Below are 17,056 nucleotides of genomic sequence, written 5' to 3'. Positions count from 1 at the left end.
GTGTGGATCTGTTGTCACCCGTTGAGCATTTAGTTGGCATTCACCATGGTGGCAGGATCCTGTGGTACTTAGTGACAGTGTCTGATGGCCTCCCCCTCCTGAGCCCTGCTGTACTTGTCCTGTGATGTCACTTTATTGATTGTTGGGCTATATTTGTCTTTCATTTGTTCTTGTCCTTCCTCCCCACTTTTCCTCTTTGAGGTGTGTGTGTGTGTGTGTGTGTGTGTGTGTGTGTGTGTGTGTGTGTGTGTGTGTTTTATTTGGACAGTGTCCAAATATGTAGTTAGTCCTGGCTGGCCTGGAACTTATTCGGTGGTTAAGAGTACTGACTGTTATTCCAGAGGTCCTCAGTTCAATTCCCAGCACCTACATGGCAGCTCACAACTGTCTGACACCCTCACACAGACATATATGCAGGCAAAATGCCAATGTACATAAAATAAGAATAAATAATTTTTTAAAAAACAAAACAAAAAATCCCCCAAATCCTCAAAAAAAAAAAAAAGTACATGCTCTTAATTGCTGGGCACCGGGCTGGAGAGATGGCTCAGAGGTTAAGAGCACTGGCTGCTCTTCAAGAGGTCCTGAGTTCAATTCCCAGCAACCACATGGTGGCTCACAACCATCTGTAATGAGATCTGGTGCCCTCTTCTGGCCTGCAGGCATACATGAAGTGCTATATACATAATAAAATATTTTTAAAAAATTGCTGGGCACCTTTCCAGCCTCTTATTTTTAAGAGCTCTGTTTGTAAAAATAGCAACTTTGAATCTTTTTTAAAAAAATGACAAAATCCTAGTTTCATTTTATGGGTATAGGGTTTTACCTTTCTGAAAATATTAATATTTTATTTTGTTTCTTGAGTTGAGGTCCTTAAGTTCACATCAGTCTTCCTTCTTTAGCCTCTCAAGTGCTGGGAGATGTTTGGTTTCTGAGCTGGTCTAGGAAGGTCTAGGCTGGCCCAGCCTCCAGAGTGCTGGAATTACAGGTGTGCTGCCAGGCTCAGGTTCTGAGTAGGTGTGTAACCCTTTCCTTCCCCCATTGTTGCATGATTTAACTTCTCCCAAGCTGCTTCTACCCTTGTTTGTTTCCATCTTTTCCCTCTGATGTCTTAGGTTTTTTGTTTGTTTTTTGGGTTTGTGTTTTCGGAGATAAGGTTTCTCTGTGTAGCTTTGGAACCTGTCCTGGAACTCGCCCTGTAGGCCAGGCTGGCCTCAAACTCACAGAGATCCTCCTGCCTCTGCCTCCCGAGTGCTGGGATTAAAGACGAGTGCCACCGCCACCCTCCTGTTATCTTAGATTTAAGCTGCTGCTAATACTGGAACTCCCAAGTGATTGGAAGCTCTAAGCATGTGAGTGGCCATATCGATTTCAAGCTTGACCATGGGGTGACAGTCATAGTGTTAGGAAGTCCCTGATGTCTGTATCCTTCCTTAGCTCGCTCAATCTACTGCAGCTGGTTTTTGGGCCTGAATGGGTCTTTTCTGTTGTCCTGCTTGGAGCAGACTGGCACTTAGAGGCAGGCTACCTGTTCTGAGCCTACAGCATTTCGTGTGTCACACCGAGCCTGGAGGCTTTCGGTAGAGAGCTTCAGCTCCGCTGCATTCTCTAGAGACAGAGCTGTGGCAGTCTTTAGGAGTATGCTTAACCAGCCTGCTGCCAGTTGTGTCTCAGGGTTCCCAGCCACAGCCACAGTCACAGCCATGCCTGCTCTCGCTCACCTGTGTCGTCTTCCGAGCATGGACTCTCAGCGGCTGGGCTTGGGACTGGGCTTTCTTGGCTTTTCACGGTGGCAGTGATCACATGACTACCTGTTCTCAGCTTTGTAATTGTCTTTTCCCAGTCCTGAGCTTATGTCTTTTTAAAAAGGTTCTTTTTGGTTGTTTTGCTATGTTTTGAAAGAAGCTATTAGCTGTTTGGGGCAGGCTGGCTGGAACTTGAGATCCTCCTGCCTCAATTTCATGTATGGTGAGGTTATGAGCCAACATGCCATTACCTTCACCATGTTTTTTTTGTTTTGTTTTTTTTTTTTTTTTTTTTTTTTTTTTTTGGTTTTTCGAGACAGGGTTTCTCTGTGGCTTTGGAGGCTGTCCTGGAACTCCCTTGGTAGTCCAGGCTGGTCTCGAACTCACAGAGATTCGCCTGCCTCTGCCTCCCGAGTGCTGGGATTAAAGGCGTGCGCCACCAACGCCCGGCATGTTTTTTTTTTTTATAAATTCTTTTGACATTTATTTGTTTGTGTGGAGGATAGGCAGCATGGATGCCACACAGTGCCTGTGTGGAGGTTAAAGAGCATCTTTTAGGAGTTGGTTCTTTGCTCTTACCATTTGGCTCCTGGGAATCTAAAGGTTGTCAGAGTTGATGACAAGCTCCTTTACACACTGAGCCTCACGCCCGCCCCTTCCTTGGCCTTTTAGAGACTGGTTTTCACAGCCTCTGTCTTTTCTTAAACTACTGGTTCTGTATGGAGAGACCAAAGGTGTCCAGTGCATGTTCTAAGTACAGCTTGGCATCTTTGGGGCAGATGATCATTGTCTAGGTCTTCTTTAGTTTTAGAAATCTGTGAATAGCTTGGGAGGCAGAGGCAGGTGGGTCTCTGTGAGTTCCAGGACAGGCTCCAAAGCCACAGAGAAACCCTGTCTCGAATCCCCTCCCCCCCCCAAAAAAACCTGTGAATAGTAGCTAATTACTTAGATATAGTCTAAAGCCACAATTATTGAGTACCCAATACATTGGGTGTCTAAGAACTATGTAGTTCTTAGATTAATCTTTATAATAATGCCATAATATAGGTCTATAGCTGCCTGTAACTTATAGATGGTGAGACTAAAGCTAAGGGAGATTAAGTAACTTGTCTCCAATACTATATAGCTGTTGTTTATAACAATGTTTCTAGGGCTGGAAGGATGACTCAGAGGTTAAGAGCACTGACTACTCTTCCAGAGGATCCTGGTTCAAGTCCCAGCACTACATGGTGGCTCACAGTGATCTATAATGAGATCTGGTGTGGAGGCTTACATGGAGGCAGAATGCTGCATACACAATAAATAAATAAATTTAAAAAAACTATGTTCTGAATATTGATTAGAATATACACATGTTGGCCAATTACAGCTACCTGTAACTCTAGCTTCAGGGGAGCTGATGCCTCTTGTCTCTGCAGGCATTGAACACACACACACACACACACACACACACACACACACACACACACACACAGATTTAAAAATAATAAAAACATTTTCAAAAAGAAAGTTTTTTTTCTCTCTCTTTTTTTTTCAAACAGTTTCTCTAACTGTCCTGGAACTTTATTTGTAGACCAGGCTGGTCTGGATTCACTTGAAGAGCTGGGATTAAAGGTGTGAGCCTGGACCGCCTGGCTAAAAAGAGGTTCTTCTAACCATATTGTTTGCTGCAGTCTAGCTTCTAAATGATCACTTTGAAAAGCCTGCAACTTGAGTTATTTTAGCTTTTAAAACCAATGCCAAGGGTCTAGAGAGATGTGGTTCAGCAATTAGGGTGCTCTTCAGAAGACCAACACCCTGCTTGTAACACTAGTTCCAAGGGGCCTGATGCCCTCTTCTGGCTTCTTTGGGCACTGCATTCACGTGGTATAAAGTCCCTTACACAGGCAAAACACTCATCCATACACTTTTACTCAGAAATGAAGGTACTTTTAGGAAACACCAACTAAAATATAACATTGCTGCTTTTTCATAGTGACTCAGGCAGGTGTGCTCAAATAGAGCAGATAAAGTAAGACTGCAGGAGGAAAGGACTTACCAGTCTGGAAGGGAATATGCATGAGCTTTGGAAGCCACTGGCCTGAAGGACTTCAGTTACACTTTTAAGCGCTTGTGGATTAATCAGTCACACATTATTGAAGAACTTAAGTGGTCTCTTAGTGGAACAGCAAATTTATTCATTTAATTTTGGTTTGGTTTGGTTATAATGTTTTATAGCATTCTATTTAAACATTGGTTTTATCAGCTTTCGTGTCACAGATTTCAATCTCTTGGTGCATAGGAGAGTGCACAGACTTTAATGATCACTCAGACAAATACAGACCATTCTTTTGGTTTTGGTTTTGTATTAAAAATTTGGATTTATTTATTTTTATGTGTATGGATGCTTGCCTGTATGTATGTGTATCGTGTGTGTTACTGATGGCCAGAAGAAGGCATCAGATCCTCTGGTTCTAGAGTTAGCTGCCACGAGGATATGGGAGATGGGACCCCTGGTCTTCTGTAAGAGGAATTGGTGCTCTTAAGGTCCTGTGGTGTGTTTTTACTCTTGTTTTGTATTTTTGAAACAGGATTTTCCTAGGTAGACCATATTGCTCGCAGAGATCAGCCTGCCTCTGCCTTCAGAGGGCCAGGATTGAAGGTGTACACCACCGACCTAACAGTGTTTTTATTGCTGGGATGTTTTGAGTATTTTCTGAGTAATATCACTGAGAGTTCTTTAAATGTTATAGTGATACTAAATGTTTGTGTCAATAATTAGATGGAAATCTGGACTATTTCTGCATCATTTGTGAAAGTTCAATTAAAATGCTTTCAGGTTAAGTGTCCCTTATGGTAGAATATATGGAAGTTTTCAGAGCCATGTAAACTAGTCAACTTAATGTACGTGGAGTTTAGATATATGTTTTTCCTTGGAAGCCCAGAAACTTAAAATGTTGAATCCGAGAGGCCCTGTTGCTCTTAGTAGAGGAAGTTATCTGAAACAAAGTCTGTCAGTGAGCAGTATTTTAACCATAGTATTAATTCGTAGACTTTTTTTCATCATTGCATTTACTTAGTGAGCATTAGTATGTTAATTGTATAGGTTAATAATACCTGCAATGAGAGACCAATTCTGTCTAAATGTACACCAGCAGATGCCATGTCCAGACTAAACTCCAGGAAATGCTCCTATAGGACTACCCTCCCAATTCTGTTCCCTGCTTTTTAGTTTGTTTTCGAGATAGGGTTTCTCTGTGTTGTGTGGTCTTGGTATCCAGGATCTCACTCTGTAGACCAGGCTGGTCTCAAACTCATAGATCTGCTTGTGCTCCACCACTTCCAGGCACTGAAATAGTCTTTTTTTTTTTAATCCTCCCCCCCACCCCCCTTGAGATAGTGTCTTTTGTAACCTAGACTGGCCTTGAATTCTGTATAAGACTGAATATGACCATCAACTTCTGATCCTTTTTTAATTTTTGTTTTTTGTTTTTTTTTTTGAGATAGAGTTTCTCTGTATAGCACTGGCTGTCCTAGAATTTACTCTGTAGACCAGGCTAGCCTCAAACTTGAAGAGATCTACTTGCCTCTGCCTCCTGAGTGCAGAGATTGAAGGCACGCGCCACCACCACCTGGCTTATGTATTATGTGAAGGACTTTATAGTGTGTGTGGGTGCTCTGCCTAGATTTGTGAAAGGGCAGTTTGTGTTTACTTGATGCCTGCAGAGGTCAGAAGACGGTGTTGATCCTCTAGAATAGGAATCACAGGTGGTTTTGAGCCACCATGGGATTGCTGGAGACGGTCCTCCGCAAAAGCAGTCAGTGCTCTTGACCACTGAGCCGTCTGTCCCACCCCTTATTGTTATTATTTTAGTTTCTGTGTGTATGACTGCAGGCGTCCATAGAGGCCAGAGGCATTGGATGTCTGGGGCTGTGCTTATAAAGGCAGTTGTGAGCCAACCAGCATGGGTGCCGGGAGCCAGACTCAGACCATCTGCAAGAATGAAACATGCTTTCAACTCCTGAGCCATCTGTCCCACCCCTTTACATATTCGAATCTCCTAATCCTAATCCATATGTTGCAAGAGCTGTCAGTGTTTTCATCCGAGATGGTAGAGGGAGATCAGTTCTTACTTAGGATCACACAGGCTGTGGTAGAGTCAGGATGGAATCCAGAGCCCTCCTGACCTGGTGGGTGCCGGCTCTGTTAGAGGAGGGTCACGTGACAATTTAGTGGGACTGAAGTCAGTTCTGAAGGCCAGAAGTCAGACCTCAGGGTGTCAGCAGGCTCTGGGAAGAGAATCCTTTCTCAGCCTTCCCAGCTTCCAGCGTCCAGGAGGTCCTTGGCTGTGACCAGCTTAAGTAGACCTCCTCTTTCTTTCCGTCAAGTGCCCCAAATTCCTTTCTTTAGCCTCTTCCCCATAGCCACTTCCAAAGCCTCATGGTTTAGGATGTTTTATAGTAGCACTCCACTTCTGCTGGGGCTGCTGTAGCAAAACACTAAAAACAGGGCTTTTGAATGGTTCAGAGTCCTGTTTCCTGAAGCCTGAACCCTGGAAAGCCAGACTCAGCTCCTTCTGAAGGCTCTTTCTGGAAAGCCTTGAACAGACCTGCCACACCACTGGCAGTAATCAAGGGAGTTTTCTGCACCTCCTCTCCTGTAGAGTCAGAAGTCATTAAGTCTAGGATGATTTTATCTCAAAACCCGTGGGTAAATACATTTTCTAAGCAAGAGCACTCTGAGATTTTAGGTGGACCTGATTTTGGGGGCCAGTATTCAGCCCATTACAGGGTTTCTTACTCTTCTATGGACTTGTTGAGAGAAGAAACTTTGAAACTTACCTGTGAGTCACCTTCAAACTTTTTTTTTTAAGATTTATTTATTTATTACACATACAGTGTTCTGCCAGAAGAGGGCACCAGATTGAATTGTAGATGGTTGTGAGCCACCATGTGGTTGCTGGGAATTGAACTCAGGACCTCTGGAAGAGCAGTTAGTGCTCTTAACCTCTGAGCCATCTCTCCAGCCCCCACCTTCAAACTTCTTAAGTCACTTACTGTATGTAGTCTAGGTAAAAGTCAGGCTGTAAAGCTCACACCTGTAATATGTGTATTTGTTCTTAGGCAAGAGTCTTTTTCTTCCCACCCTGCCTTCTGCCTCCCTGTGAAGTAGTGGGGACACTTGGGGCAGCGAGGCCGGTTCCAGTGAGCTGGGAGGGACAGAGCTTCCACCAAAGCCAGACAGACTCTGTGTGGATCAACTTGTTTATACAGAGAGACAGGTAGTTGTTCCTCTTACAGTTAGGATGCGGGTTTTGATTGGATAAACTGGCTTTGGTGCATCAGCAGTTTGTGCTTAGTATTTCATTGCTACATTTGTTATGAATTTATTCTGCTTCCCTCCCCCCAAAAGAGCAAAGTCAGTGTGAACATGTATTTTTGATGAGCAGAATAAAAGATAGTTGCCAGCACCCCGTTTTTAGAGAGGGGATATCAAGGGAGAGAAGATGAGCAGTGGGGAGGTGTTTGAGCACACACGGCCTGAGAAGAGGAAGCCGTGTGAAGTGTAGGTGCTGTGAGTGAGGGCTTTGTGTGGAGGAGGTGTGAGCTATGTCTCACACACTGCTGCAGACAGACTCAGAACTAATTGCTGCAATTACTACAGGTTTGAGTCATTTCATTATAAGTAAGAACTTACTGAAAGTGATGGCACATGCCTTGAGCCCAGTACTCAGGAGGCAGAAGCAGGTGGATCTCTGAGTTCAAGGCCAGCCTGGTCTCCAGAGCAAGTTCTCGACCAGCAAGGTCTACACAGAGAAACGGTGTCTCAAAAAACAAAAACAAAAACAAAAAAATAAACCAAGCAACTCGTAGAAAAGCAGCCGAGTGCAGAATGGATTTCTGTCTGAAAGCAGGGTTAGTGTGTCATAGAGGGGAAGCTCTGCAGAGACCAAGGAGAGTCCTCGTGCCTGTAGGTGGCTAGGGAGCCTTTCAGTGGTGTGCAGCTTGCTGTGGGAGTGGTTGAGAGCACTTACTGCCCCTCTAACAGAGGGACCAAGTTTGCTTCCTAGACCAGGTGCTCACAGCCTCCTGGAACTCCAGCTTCAGCAGATGTATGCAGTCTTCTGGCCTTCGGAGGTACACACACACACACACACACACACACACACACACACACACACACACACACGAACGCATAATAAAATCTAAGAATTGGACAGAATGTCCACTTAGTTGAATTTCTTCCTGTTATACTATCTTATTTCATAATTGTTTACCGTTGTAGTTGGCAGTGAACCTGGGACAATGGGGCCTGAAACTGGGGCAGACTAAAGTCTCATGCAGTAGTCCGCTTTAGTCAGAGAATTAGACAATTTATACTGTAAGGTTAAGAGTCACACGAGTAAAGCGTCCAACCCAAGGATAACCTGTGTGTGGGTTAGCCGCACATGGCAAAGCATGTTTTCCCAAAGAGGCTTATAAACAAATAACTATAGCCAGTTGTAATTAATAATCTGAAGTGAACCCACTCCTACCTGATACACCTTGGGAGGGTCACCGAAGCACATTCCAAGAACAATTTAGTATTTTTGAATAAACAGGTCACAAGATGTTTTCTTGGAGTTTTCTCACAAGCAACCAGAATTCCCTTTGCAAGACTATCCTTGGACTGTGTTCCGACACATGATGAAGTCTTATACTCCCCAACCGTGCTTTCTATCCAGCAAACTTTTAATTCCTTAAAAAAATTTACATTTGTTTATTTTGCATATGTGTGCACCTTGCATGCATGCATGCATGCAGCGTGTGTGTGTGTGTGTGTGTGTGTTCAGAAGATAACTTGGGAGAGGTTATTATCCTTCAGGCCATCATGCTTGGGGACAAGTGTCTGTAACATCTAGGTCATCTTACTGTCCCATTTTTTTGTTTGTTTGTTTTTATGAGACAGGGTTTCTCTGTATTGTTTTGGAGGTTGTCGGTCCAGCCCGGCCTGGAACTCACAGAGACCCGCCTGCCTCTGCCTCCCGAGTGCTGGGATTAAAGGCGTGTGCCACCAACGCCCGGCTTTTTTTTTTTTTTTTTACTGTCCCATTTTTAAAAAAGATTTATTTTTGTTTTTTAAAACTGGAGAAAAGCCAGATAATTGTGTGCCACCTGATGTAGGTGCTAGGAACCAAACTCAGGCCCTCTGCATGAGCAGAGTGTGCTCTTAGCTGCTGAGCTGTCTTCATAACAAGAAAGCTTTAAGATAGAAACTTCAGAAAATAAAAGATCTGACGAAGTTGGAACTCATTAAGTACTTGACATTGTTAATTTTTAACACTGCATTGTGTTTGAAAGCTTTTTCTTTCTTTCTTTCTTTCTTTTTTCTTTTTGGTCTCTCTCCTGAAACAGGGTCTCCCTGTGTAGCCTTGCCTGTCCTGGAACTTGTTCTATAGACCAGGCTGGCCTCGAACCCAGAGATCACCTGTGTCTGACTCGTGAGTACTGGGATTAAATATGTGAGCTACCACTGCCTTTCAATAAAGCCGGGTGGTGGTGCAGACCAGCCTGGTCTACAAGAGCTAGTTCCAGGACAGCCTCCAAAGCCACAGAGAAACCTTGTCTCGAAACACGCGCCTGCCGCCCCCCAAGAAGATCTTTCAATAAATCTTCCTGCTGAGAAGACTGATGTCGTTAACCTTGGTAATTAGATTAAGATCCTTGTCATATTAGTGGTAAGAACTCAGGAGACTTATTCCCTGGCCATCTTGGCGGCTGCTCTTGGTGAGGGCTGTCCTGCACTAAGGCAGGAAGATGGTGGCTGCAAAGAAGGCGAAAGCTCTGGAGTTGACGAGTTCTAGTGGTCAGCTTGCTGTGAGAAGTGGAAAGTAGGCGCTGGGACAGAGACCCTGAAGCTCATCAGACAGGGCAAAGCCAAGTTGTTACCCTTGCCAACAACTGCCCAGCTCTGAGGAAATCTGACATAGAGGATACTATGCCATGTTGGCCAAAACTGGTGTCCATCACTCCAGTGGTGGTAAGAGGGAATTGGACACAGTCTGTGGGAAACACTACAGAGTATACACGCTGCCTCTCCCTCCACCCCAGGGCCTTCTGAAATCTAGAAACATGCCAGAACAGACTGGTGAAAAGAAAACCAGGGTGGCAGTGGTGAATGCCCCTTTAATCCCAGTACTTAGCGGCCTGGTCTATAGAGTGAGTTCTAGGAAAGCCAGGGCTACACAGAGAAAAACCCATCTGGTGGGGGTGGGGTGTGTGTGTGTGTAAGAGGTTAGGAGTAGGGAAGAAGTTAAAGTATCTATTAGAGCAAAATGAAGAGTAGATTTTTTTTAAAGTTTTGTGTTGCCGGGTGGTGGTGCACGCTTTTAATCCCAGCACTGGGGAGGCAGAGGCAGGTGGGTCTCTAAGTTCAAGGCCAGTTTAGTCTACAGAGTAAGTTCTAGAACAGCCAGGACTGTTTCGTAGAGAAACCGTCTCAAAAAAAGTTTTGTGTTTATAACAAATAAAGACCAAAAGAAGACAGTGGGTGGCGTGGGAGCTGGGCAGTGGCTCTCAATGTGGAACATTTGTTGCCTGAGCCTGAGGCCCTGACCTGAGTTCAGATCTCAACACCTAAGAGCCGTGCTTGGCTCCTGTGCTGTGACCTGTGTACTGTGGGCAGAGACAAGCAAACTCCTGGGGCTCCAGGTTCAGTTCAGAGCTCCTGTCTCAGCCGACAAAGTGGAGCCTATGGAGCAGAGGGCCTGAATTCACCTGGGGCCTGTGCACACGGGGACGTACAGACTTGCACCCATGTTTGCACATATGCCTGAAGGGGGGAAAGTTGTGCAATTTTTTTCTTTAAGGTTTTGATACTTGATGTAGAATTAATATGTTCCTTTTAGAATTACTGAATGTTAATGATACATTTCTGAAATTCCTCTAAATTGCCTCTGCCTTAATAATGGTAATAATGATATGTTGCGTCTGTTGATCACTAATGGTGTTCCCGGTCGCTGTGATAGATGCCCTGTCTAATACCTTCAGGTCCTACAGTGGTCTCATGGCGGTGGCTGTATCCTCACCCAGTATAAGTGAGGCACATAAGTGGCTTGGAGGGAGTTTGTTGTCACCATACCATCTTATCTCAAGAGGCCTAGCCCATTCTGAGCCAATTTCCACTTAGGGATGTTGAGGCTAGAACTCAGGCCTTGAACATTCTATAGTGGTTTACATTTCTGGACCTAGTAGTGTGTGTGTGTGTGTGTGTGTGTGTGTGTGTGGTGTGTCTGTGTGGGTGTGTGCACATATTGGTGTTAATGTTAGGCTAGAGGTGAATGCAGGGTGTCCTCTATTGCTCTCTACCTTGTCTTTTTGAGATTAGAGTCTCTCATTGAATTTGGAGCTTGCTGATTAGTGAGATGGGCTGGCTAGCAAGTAGTACCCACTTCCCTCCACATCCCCACCCCTCCTTCCTTCAACCGAAAGGCCCCAGACCCACCACTCTGGCCTAGAATCTCAGACTTGTGTAGGTATGTACACATGCTCACAGAGATGTAAGATTGATGTCAGGAATTTCCTTTGACCTCTGTTCACTTGACTCTTTAAAGCACCATCTCAGTCAAATCCAGAGGTCAATGATCCGACTAGCTTCTAGTCTCACTAGCCAGTTTGTGTCAAGGATCCCTGTGTCTACCTTTCACTTTTTGGGCTAGAGTTACAGGCAGGCCACCATAGCCACCAGAACTCAGGCTTGTGTGTCAGGTTTGTCAGGTGCTTTGCTTGTTTTTAGTTTTTTGGGACCGTGTGTATGTAAAGGGGCTCTGCCTCCCGAGGGCTGGTGTAACAGGTATGTTGCGCCATTGCTAGCAGTGTGAGATGCATTCTTGAAACCTTGCTTGAGGTGGTAATCAGCCTTGTTTTTTTTAGTTAGTGACCATCTCCCCTGAAGTTTTCAGTTCCCTTAGATGTGATGGAACCTCAGGAGAGTTGGCAGGAATGGAAGATGTCTCCTCCCGTTTGAGTTTTGGTTGTCTTTGATACAAGAGCCAGGTGGTCGTACACACCCTCAGTCCCCAGCACTGGGAGCCAGAGGCAGGGAGTTCAAAGCCAGCCTGGTCTCCATGGCAAATTCCAGGTCAACCAGCAAGACACAGTGTGACACTGTTTTAAAAATAAATTGGGCCTGGAGAGATGGCTCCACAGTTAAGAACACTTGCTACTCTTTCAAAGAACCCAAGTTCAGGTCTCAGCATCCACTTGGCAGGTCACAACCATATGTAGCTCCGGTTCAAGAGGATCCAGAATCCTCTTTAGACTCTCTAGGCACTGCATGTCTGTGGTACAGTTACACACATAAAATAAAAATAAAATCTTCCAAAAAAGAAAGAGGAGATAGATGACACACCTCTGCTGAATCTGGGGGTGATTCCTCCAAGGCCCTGAACTTGGTGGCCGTGTTTCTGGACGTTGTAACAAACAGTGTTGCTGTGCTCTGTCTTGTGGTTTCACACGCTTTGAGACTTGTGAAGGTTTAGGGTTACCCTTCTCAGCACGCTGCTGCAGTAGATTTGCTAAAGGTCTGGGCGGTTGTTGGCCAAGCCCTAGGAGCATGGCTCTGGATGTTAAAGTCATATCTCTGTTGTGTTTAGGTGTTTGCAAGTGACCTGTCTACTTGAAAATTGTTTGTCAAGGAGCAAGAGCTTAGAGATCAAGTAATTAGAGACTGTTTAGACGAAACAAGAGAAATGGAGCATGTAGTCTCCACATTGCACAGTTGAACTTGTTGAGGAGATGCTTGTGAGTAAGTGCTGTGTGTCTAATGGTTCCCTTCACTGATTTCACAACAGAGAAGAAGACACAGAAAATGAAAATGAAAAGAAAGTCTGGTACTACAGTACAAAGGTCCAGCTTGCAGAATTAATAGACTGTCTAGACAAAGACTACTGGGAAGCAGAACTGTGCAAAATTCTAGAAGAGACTCGAGAGGAGATGCACCAGCACATGGACATAACGGAAGACCTGACCAACAAAGCTCGGGGCAGCAACAAATCCTTTCTAGCGGCAGCTAATGGTGAGGGGTGCTCTTACTTGATTTTTCTTGTTAAATTTGAGACGGGCTCTTGTGTAAAATATTCTGAGACTTGAAAAAGTGTTAAGATAAATGTGTTAAGATATCTGACTTACATATGCTTTGCTTTGACTGTATATGTCATTTTTTTCTACAGTGATCCTATCCATGCTAACACAGATTTGGGTGCTGTGCATTTTAGTGTTTTGTTTCTTGCTTTGGTCACTGATAGTCCTCCCCCTCCCCCACAAATCATTTATTTTTTTGTTTGTAACTCAGGCTGAATTCAATTCATATGTAGCCCAGGTTGGCCTTGAACTCATGATTCTCCTGCCTCAGCCATCAGAATATTGAGACTGTTAGGGATGTTCTACCTTTGCTACCTCATTTGTATCCTCTTTATTCTATTCCTTCCATACTACAGACAGCTTTATAAAACTCTCACCCACACAAAAGCAAATGAACACACTTCTTGTTTCTGTGTCCTCAGCTTTTAGTACATCATCTTTTAGACCATTGTCTTGAGATCCCCAAAAGGTGTCTTTTTAAAGACTGGGTCTCACTGTGTAGCCCTGGTTGTCCTGGAACTCAATGTATAGATCAGGCTTCCCTCAAACTCTTATTAGAGATTCACTTGCCTCTCCCTCCTGAGTGCAGAAATTAAAGGTGTGCACCACTACATATAGCCTTAAAAGATTTTTTTGTTTGTTTTTTTAGTTTTTCAAGACAGGGTTTCTCTGTATAATAGTGCTAAAACTCTCTATGTAGACTAGGAGGGCCTTGAACTCCAGCCTGTGTAATGTTTTTTCTTAAAGACTTAAAAATATTGGTCAGGGCTGGAGAGATGGTTAAGAGCACTGAATGCTCTCCCAGGGGTCCTGAGTTCAATTCCCAGCAACCACATGGTGGCTCACAGCCATCTACAGTTCAATCTGATGCCCTCTTCTGGCATGTAGGCAGAACAGTGTATATGCAATAAATAAATAACCCTTAAAAAATATTGGTCATTAAGCTTTTTGAGACAAAGTCTCACTATGTGGCCCTGGTTATCCTGGAATATGCTGTGTAGATCAAGCTGGCTTTGTTCTTGAGCACCTGCCTCTGACCTGAGTGCTTGCATTAAAGGTGTGCACCACCAAGCCCATCACACATTAAAATTCCTAAGTGCATTTTGTTAGTAACTTTCTATCTGATTATGGGGAGAAAACAATTATCTGTTTTTCATTATAGAAGAAATTTTGGACTCCTTAAGAATCAAAAGAGGGGAAGATATTGATTGTGATCAGAGTCCAGAGGAAACAGAAAAAGACAAGAATGAGGTCGAGAGTGACAGCTCCAAAGATGCCGAGAAAAGCAGGGAAGATTCAGAAGACCAGCCCCTTGAGAAGGACAGTGAGGACAAAGCCCTGGGGGAAGAGCCTGGGCAAGGAAAACCTGAGGGTAAAAGAATTACTTGGTTTCAAAGAAGTGTTTTATTAATGCTATTTGTTTGAACCTTCAATTTTACTTGTAAAATGGAAAAATTTATAGCAAACAGCTATTTTTGATTTCTAAAGATATTTAAGAGAGTCCCTTGTAACATTACAACCATTGGAATGAGTTTTATGTATTGATGGATTTGCAATAATGTTGTACTTATATTCCCCAAGAAGTTGGCATCTCTTGAAATTTGTTGATGAAAAATATATACCAGAATATACACTTTGGTATGTGATAAAATATGTTCTTTTAAAAAAATGAACTCTCAGACATTCTTAATATCTTACTCTATATCTTTGGATGACCTGTTGCAAAGCTGCCCCAGAGTCTGAACTGCTTTAAATTGGCCACCAGAGAGAAGCAGGCTTTTTGGTGACTGATGATCTTTAGTAGTTGATTGTTTGTGGCCACTTGTCCAAAAGCAATTTTAAAGCATATCTTTAAAGTTTTGTTGTGCGTTTTGCTGTAGAGCCAACAGAAGTTGGGGATAGAGGTAACTCTGTGCCAGCAAATCTTGGTGACAACACAACTAATGCTTCTTCAGAAGAGACTAGTCCCTGTGAAGGCAGGAGCCCCGAGGGCTGTCTCTCAGAAACCCATGATAGCAGCAACATGGCAGAGAAGAAGGTGGCATCTGAGCTCCCCCCGGATGTACCAGGTACAGAGGGCAGTGTAGCAATGCCTCTGTAATGGGGGGACCCCTTCCCTTTGCAGTAAAAGCTGCATGTCACCTAGAACCTGAAAGTCTGCATTCATTCATGCTGCTTGCTCACAGTGCCATTCCTGATTGCTGAGCTGTCACCTAACATCGATGTTTGGCAGATGGTCTTGCAGTTAGTGCCTGCAACTCCCTCTTAGTCCTCATGCTTGTTTTTCTTAGATGGATTTGTATGCCTGGTCACCAGACCATCCTGGCAGAGATTTGATTTGAGTTACTCACATAGTAATGTCTGTCTCCATGCTGAGTGACATGGCCCTTCTGGCTCTGTATATACTAACACATTAATTTTCTGTTTGCATGTGCTCATGTAGTGCTACATGTCAAATCATAATGTTAGCAGAGACTCCATCATCACCAACAGTTTTGCAAGGTGCATTAATAATGTTAACCAGTGATTCTAACTTTAACCTCTTTAGCATGGAAATTTTACTTGGAGTAAGTTATCATACTAAGAATGTGTAATATGACCTTTTTGCCTTTCAAGAAATTCAAAGCTATTTTTATTACAGAAGATTAAAATCAGAAAATAAACATCAATAATGTCACCAAAAAGCAAGTCATAGTTGGAGGAAATCCTTAAAGGTTCTTTTCTGTGTATATAAAAACATTGCTGTTTCCAAATTTGAGTTCCGATTGCTGTGTGTTAGTTAGTTGTGCTGGGATGTGCTGGCCGTGTTGGAAGCGCTGCTGTCTGGAAGATGTGTGTTCTAGGTCCGCTACCCATAAATCAATGCCATCCAACCCTTTAAGGGCCTCCAGGTTTCTGATTGGAATGTGAAGGATTTGGGCAGCCAGCTTGGAACTTTGCTGAAAGCCCTTAGGTTTCATACAGTCTCCATGTGAACCCCAGCTGTCAGCAGAACATTTGACACAGTTGACTAATCGGAGACTGGGCTCATTAAGCTGTAGGACATCTGGGAACTATACTCCAGTGAGACAGAGAGCAATTGGCCTGGTGTGGTGGTCCGGCCTGTAGTCTCAGTGCTGGTAAGGCAGGCAGGAACTTGGGCCATGCATAGTGAGCTCCAGGCTAGGTGGAGTTCTGAAGTGAGACCCTGTGTCAAAATACAAAGAGTTAAAAAGAAATCATTTAGCCCAGAAAATTGTAGGTTTGGCAGTTGGAAATCCAATAGTCCTCAAGTACTTGGTGCACTGATCTGGGGAGATGGAATTTGAAGTCATAGAAGTAGAAACTGGAGTGAAATTTTGATTGATTATTAACAACTTTATTAATTAGAATTGTTTAGAAAATAGAAGTGTGAGACAGGTGCTATTTTCCAGGAAGGAGTGTTTCTTCAGGGGCAGAAGGAACACAGATCTATAATTTGGCTTTATAACTGAGTTTTTCTAGGTTTTGGTCAGTTTTATTCGCATTTTCACATATTCGGGGTTAAAAGGTTTGAAGGTTGAATACTATTGCTGAAATAATGCAGCAGGGGGACTTCTATGTGTTTGTTGCTTCTTAATTATAATCTTTGTCCCTTTAGATTGATTAGTTTTTTTGGGGGGGGTTGAGACTGGGTTTTTCTGTGGCTTTGGAGCCTGTCCAACTTGGGCCAGGCGGTGGTGGCGCACGCCTTTAATCCCAGCACTCGGGAGGCAGAGGCAGGCGGATCTCTGTGAGTTCGAGGCCGGGCTGGACTGATAGCCTCCAAAAACAATACAGAGAAACCCTGTCTCGAAACCCGCCCCCCCCAAAAAAAATCAAACTTGGTTGAGTTTGATCTGTTAGATCCTTAAATTCCAGTCTTTGTGTGCTGTTTTAGATTATTTTACATTTATTTATTTTGTGTGGGCAAGTATGGTGAGCATGTATACATGTATGCACATGCCCTTGTAACAGCCAATGTAGAGATCCAAGGACAACTTGCTGGAGTCAGTTTTCTCCTTCCTGGGGACTGAACTCAGGTTGTCAGGCTTGGCAGCAAGTACCTTTACCTTCTGAGCCATCTTGCCAGCCTTAATTTTTGTTTTTATACAATAGGTAATATTGTACTAAGTTTCAGACTCAACTTTTGGTGGGAATACATCCATGACCAAAGTAGAGTGGAGTCCTCATAACTGCACTCTGTGGACAGC

General features: G+C 43.8%; 1 protein-coding gene across 13 annotated transcripts in view; it reads left to right on the top strand.

The window, feature by feature from the left end:
• Window positions 1–17,056, top strand: part of Bptf (bromodomain PHD finger transcription factor) — a 105,854-nt gene that overhangs the window by 24,261 nt on the left and 64,537 nt on the right. For 9 of the 13 annotated variants that reach the window (XM_040749974.1, XM_040749972.1, XM_040749968.1 and 6 more), the window contains exons 3-5: window positions 12,557–12,780; window positions 14,008–14,217; window positions 14,726–14,914. In XM_040749974.1, coding sequence (XP_040605908.1) covers window positions 12,557–12,780; window positions 14,008–14,217; window positions 14,726–14,914 — 623 coding nt within the window. The remainder of the gene's footprint in view (window positions 1–12,556; window positions 12,781–14,007; window positions 14,218–14,725; window positions 14,915–17,056) is intronic. The other 4 variants (XM_005069998.4, XM_040749978.1, XM_040749976.1 and 1 more) reach the window with 1 other exon arrangement.

This window comes from Mesocricetus auratus, unplaced genomic scaffold, assembly GCF_017639785.1.
Source record: "Mesocricetus auratus isolate SY011 unplaced genomic scaffold, BCM_Maur_2.0 Super-Scaffold_100007, whole genome shotgun sequence".
In the NCBI taxonomy this organism is placed as follows: domain Eukaryota; kingdom Metazoa; phylum Chordata; class Mammalia; order Rodentia; family Cricetidae; genus Mesocricetus; species Mesocricetus auratus.
The sequence above is the reverse complement of the archived record's forward strand: the minus strand, read 5'-3'. Positions and strand labels throughout refer to the sequence as shown.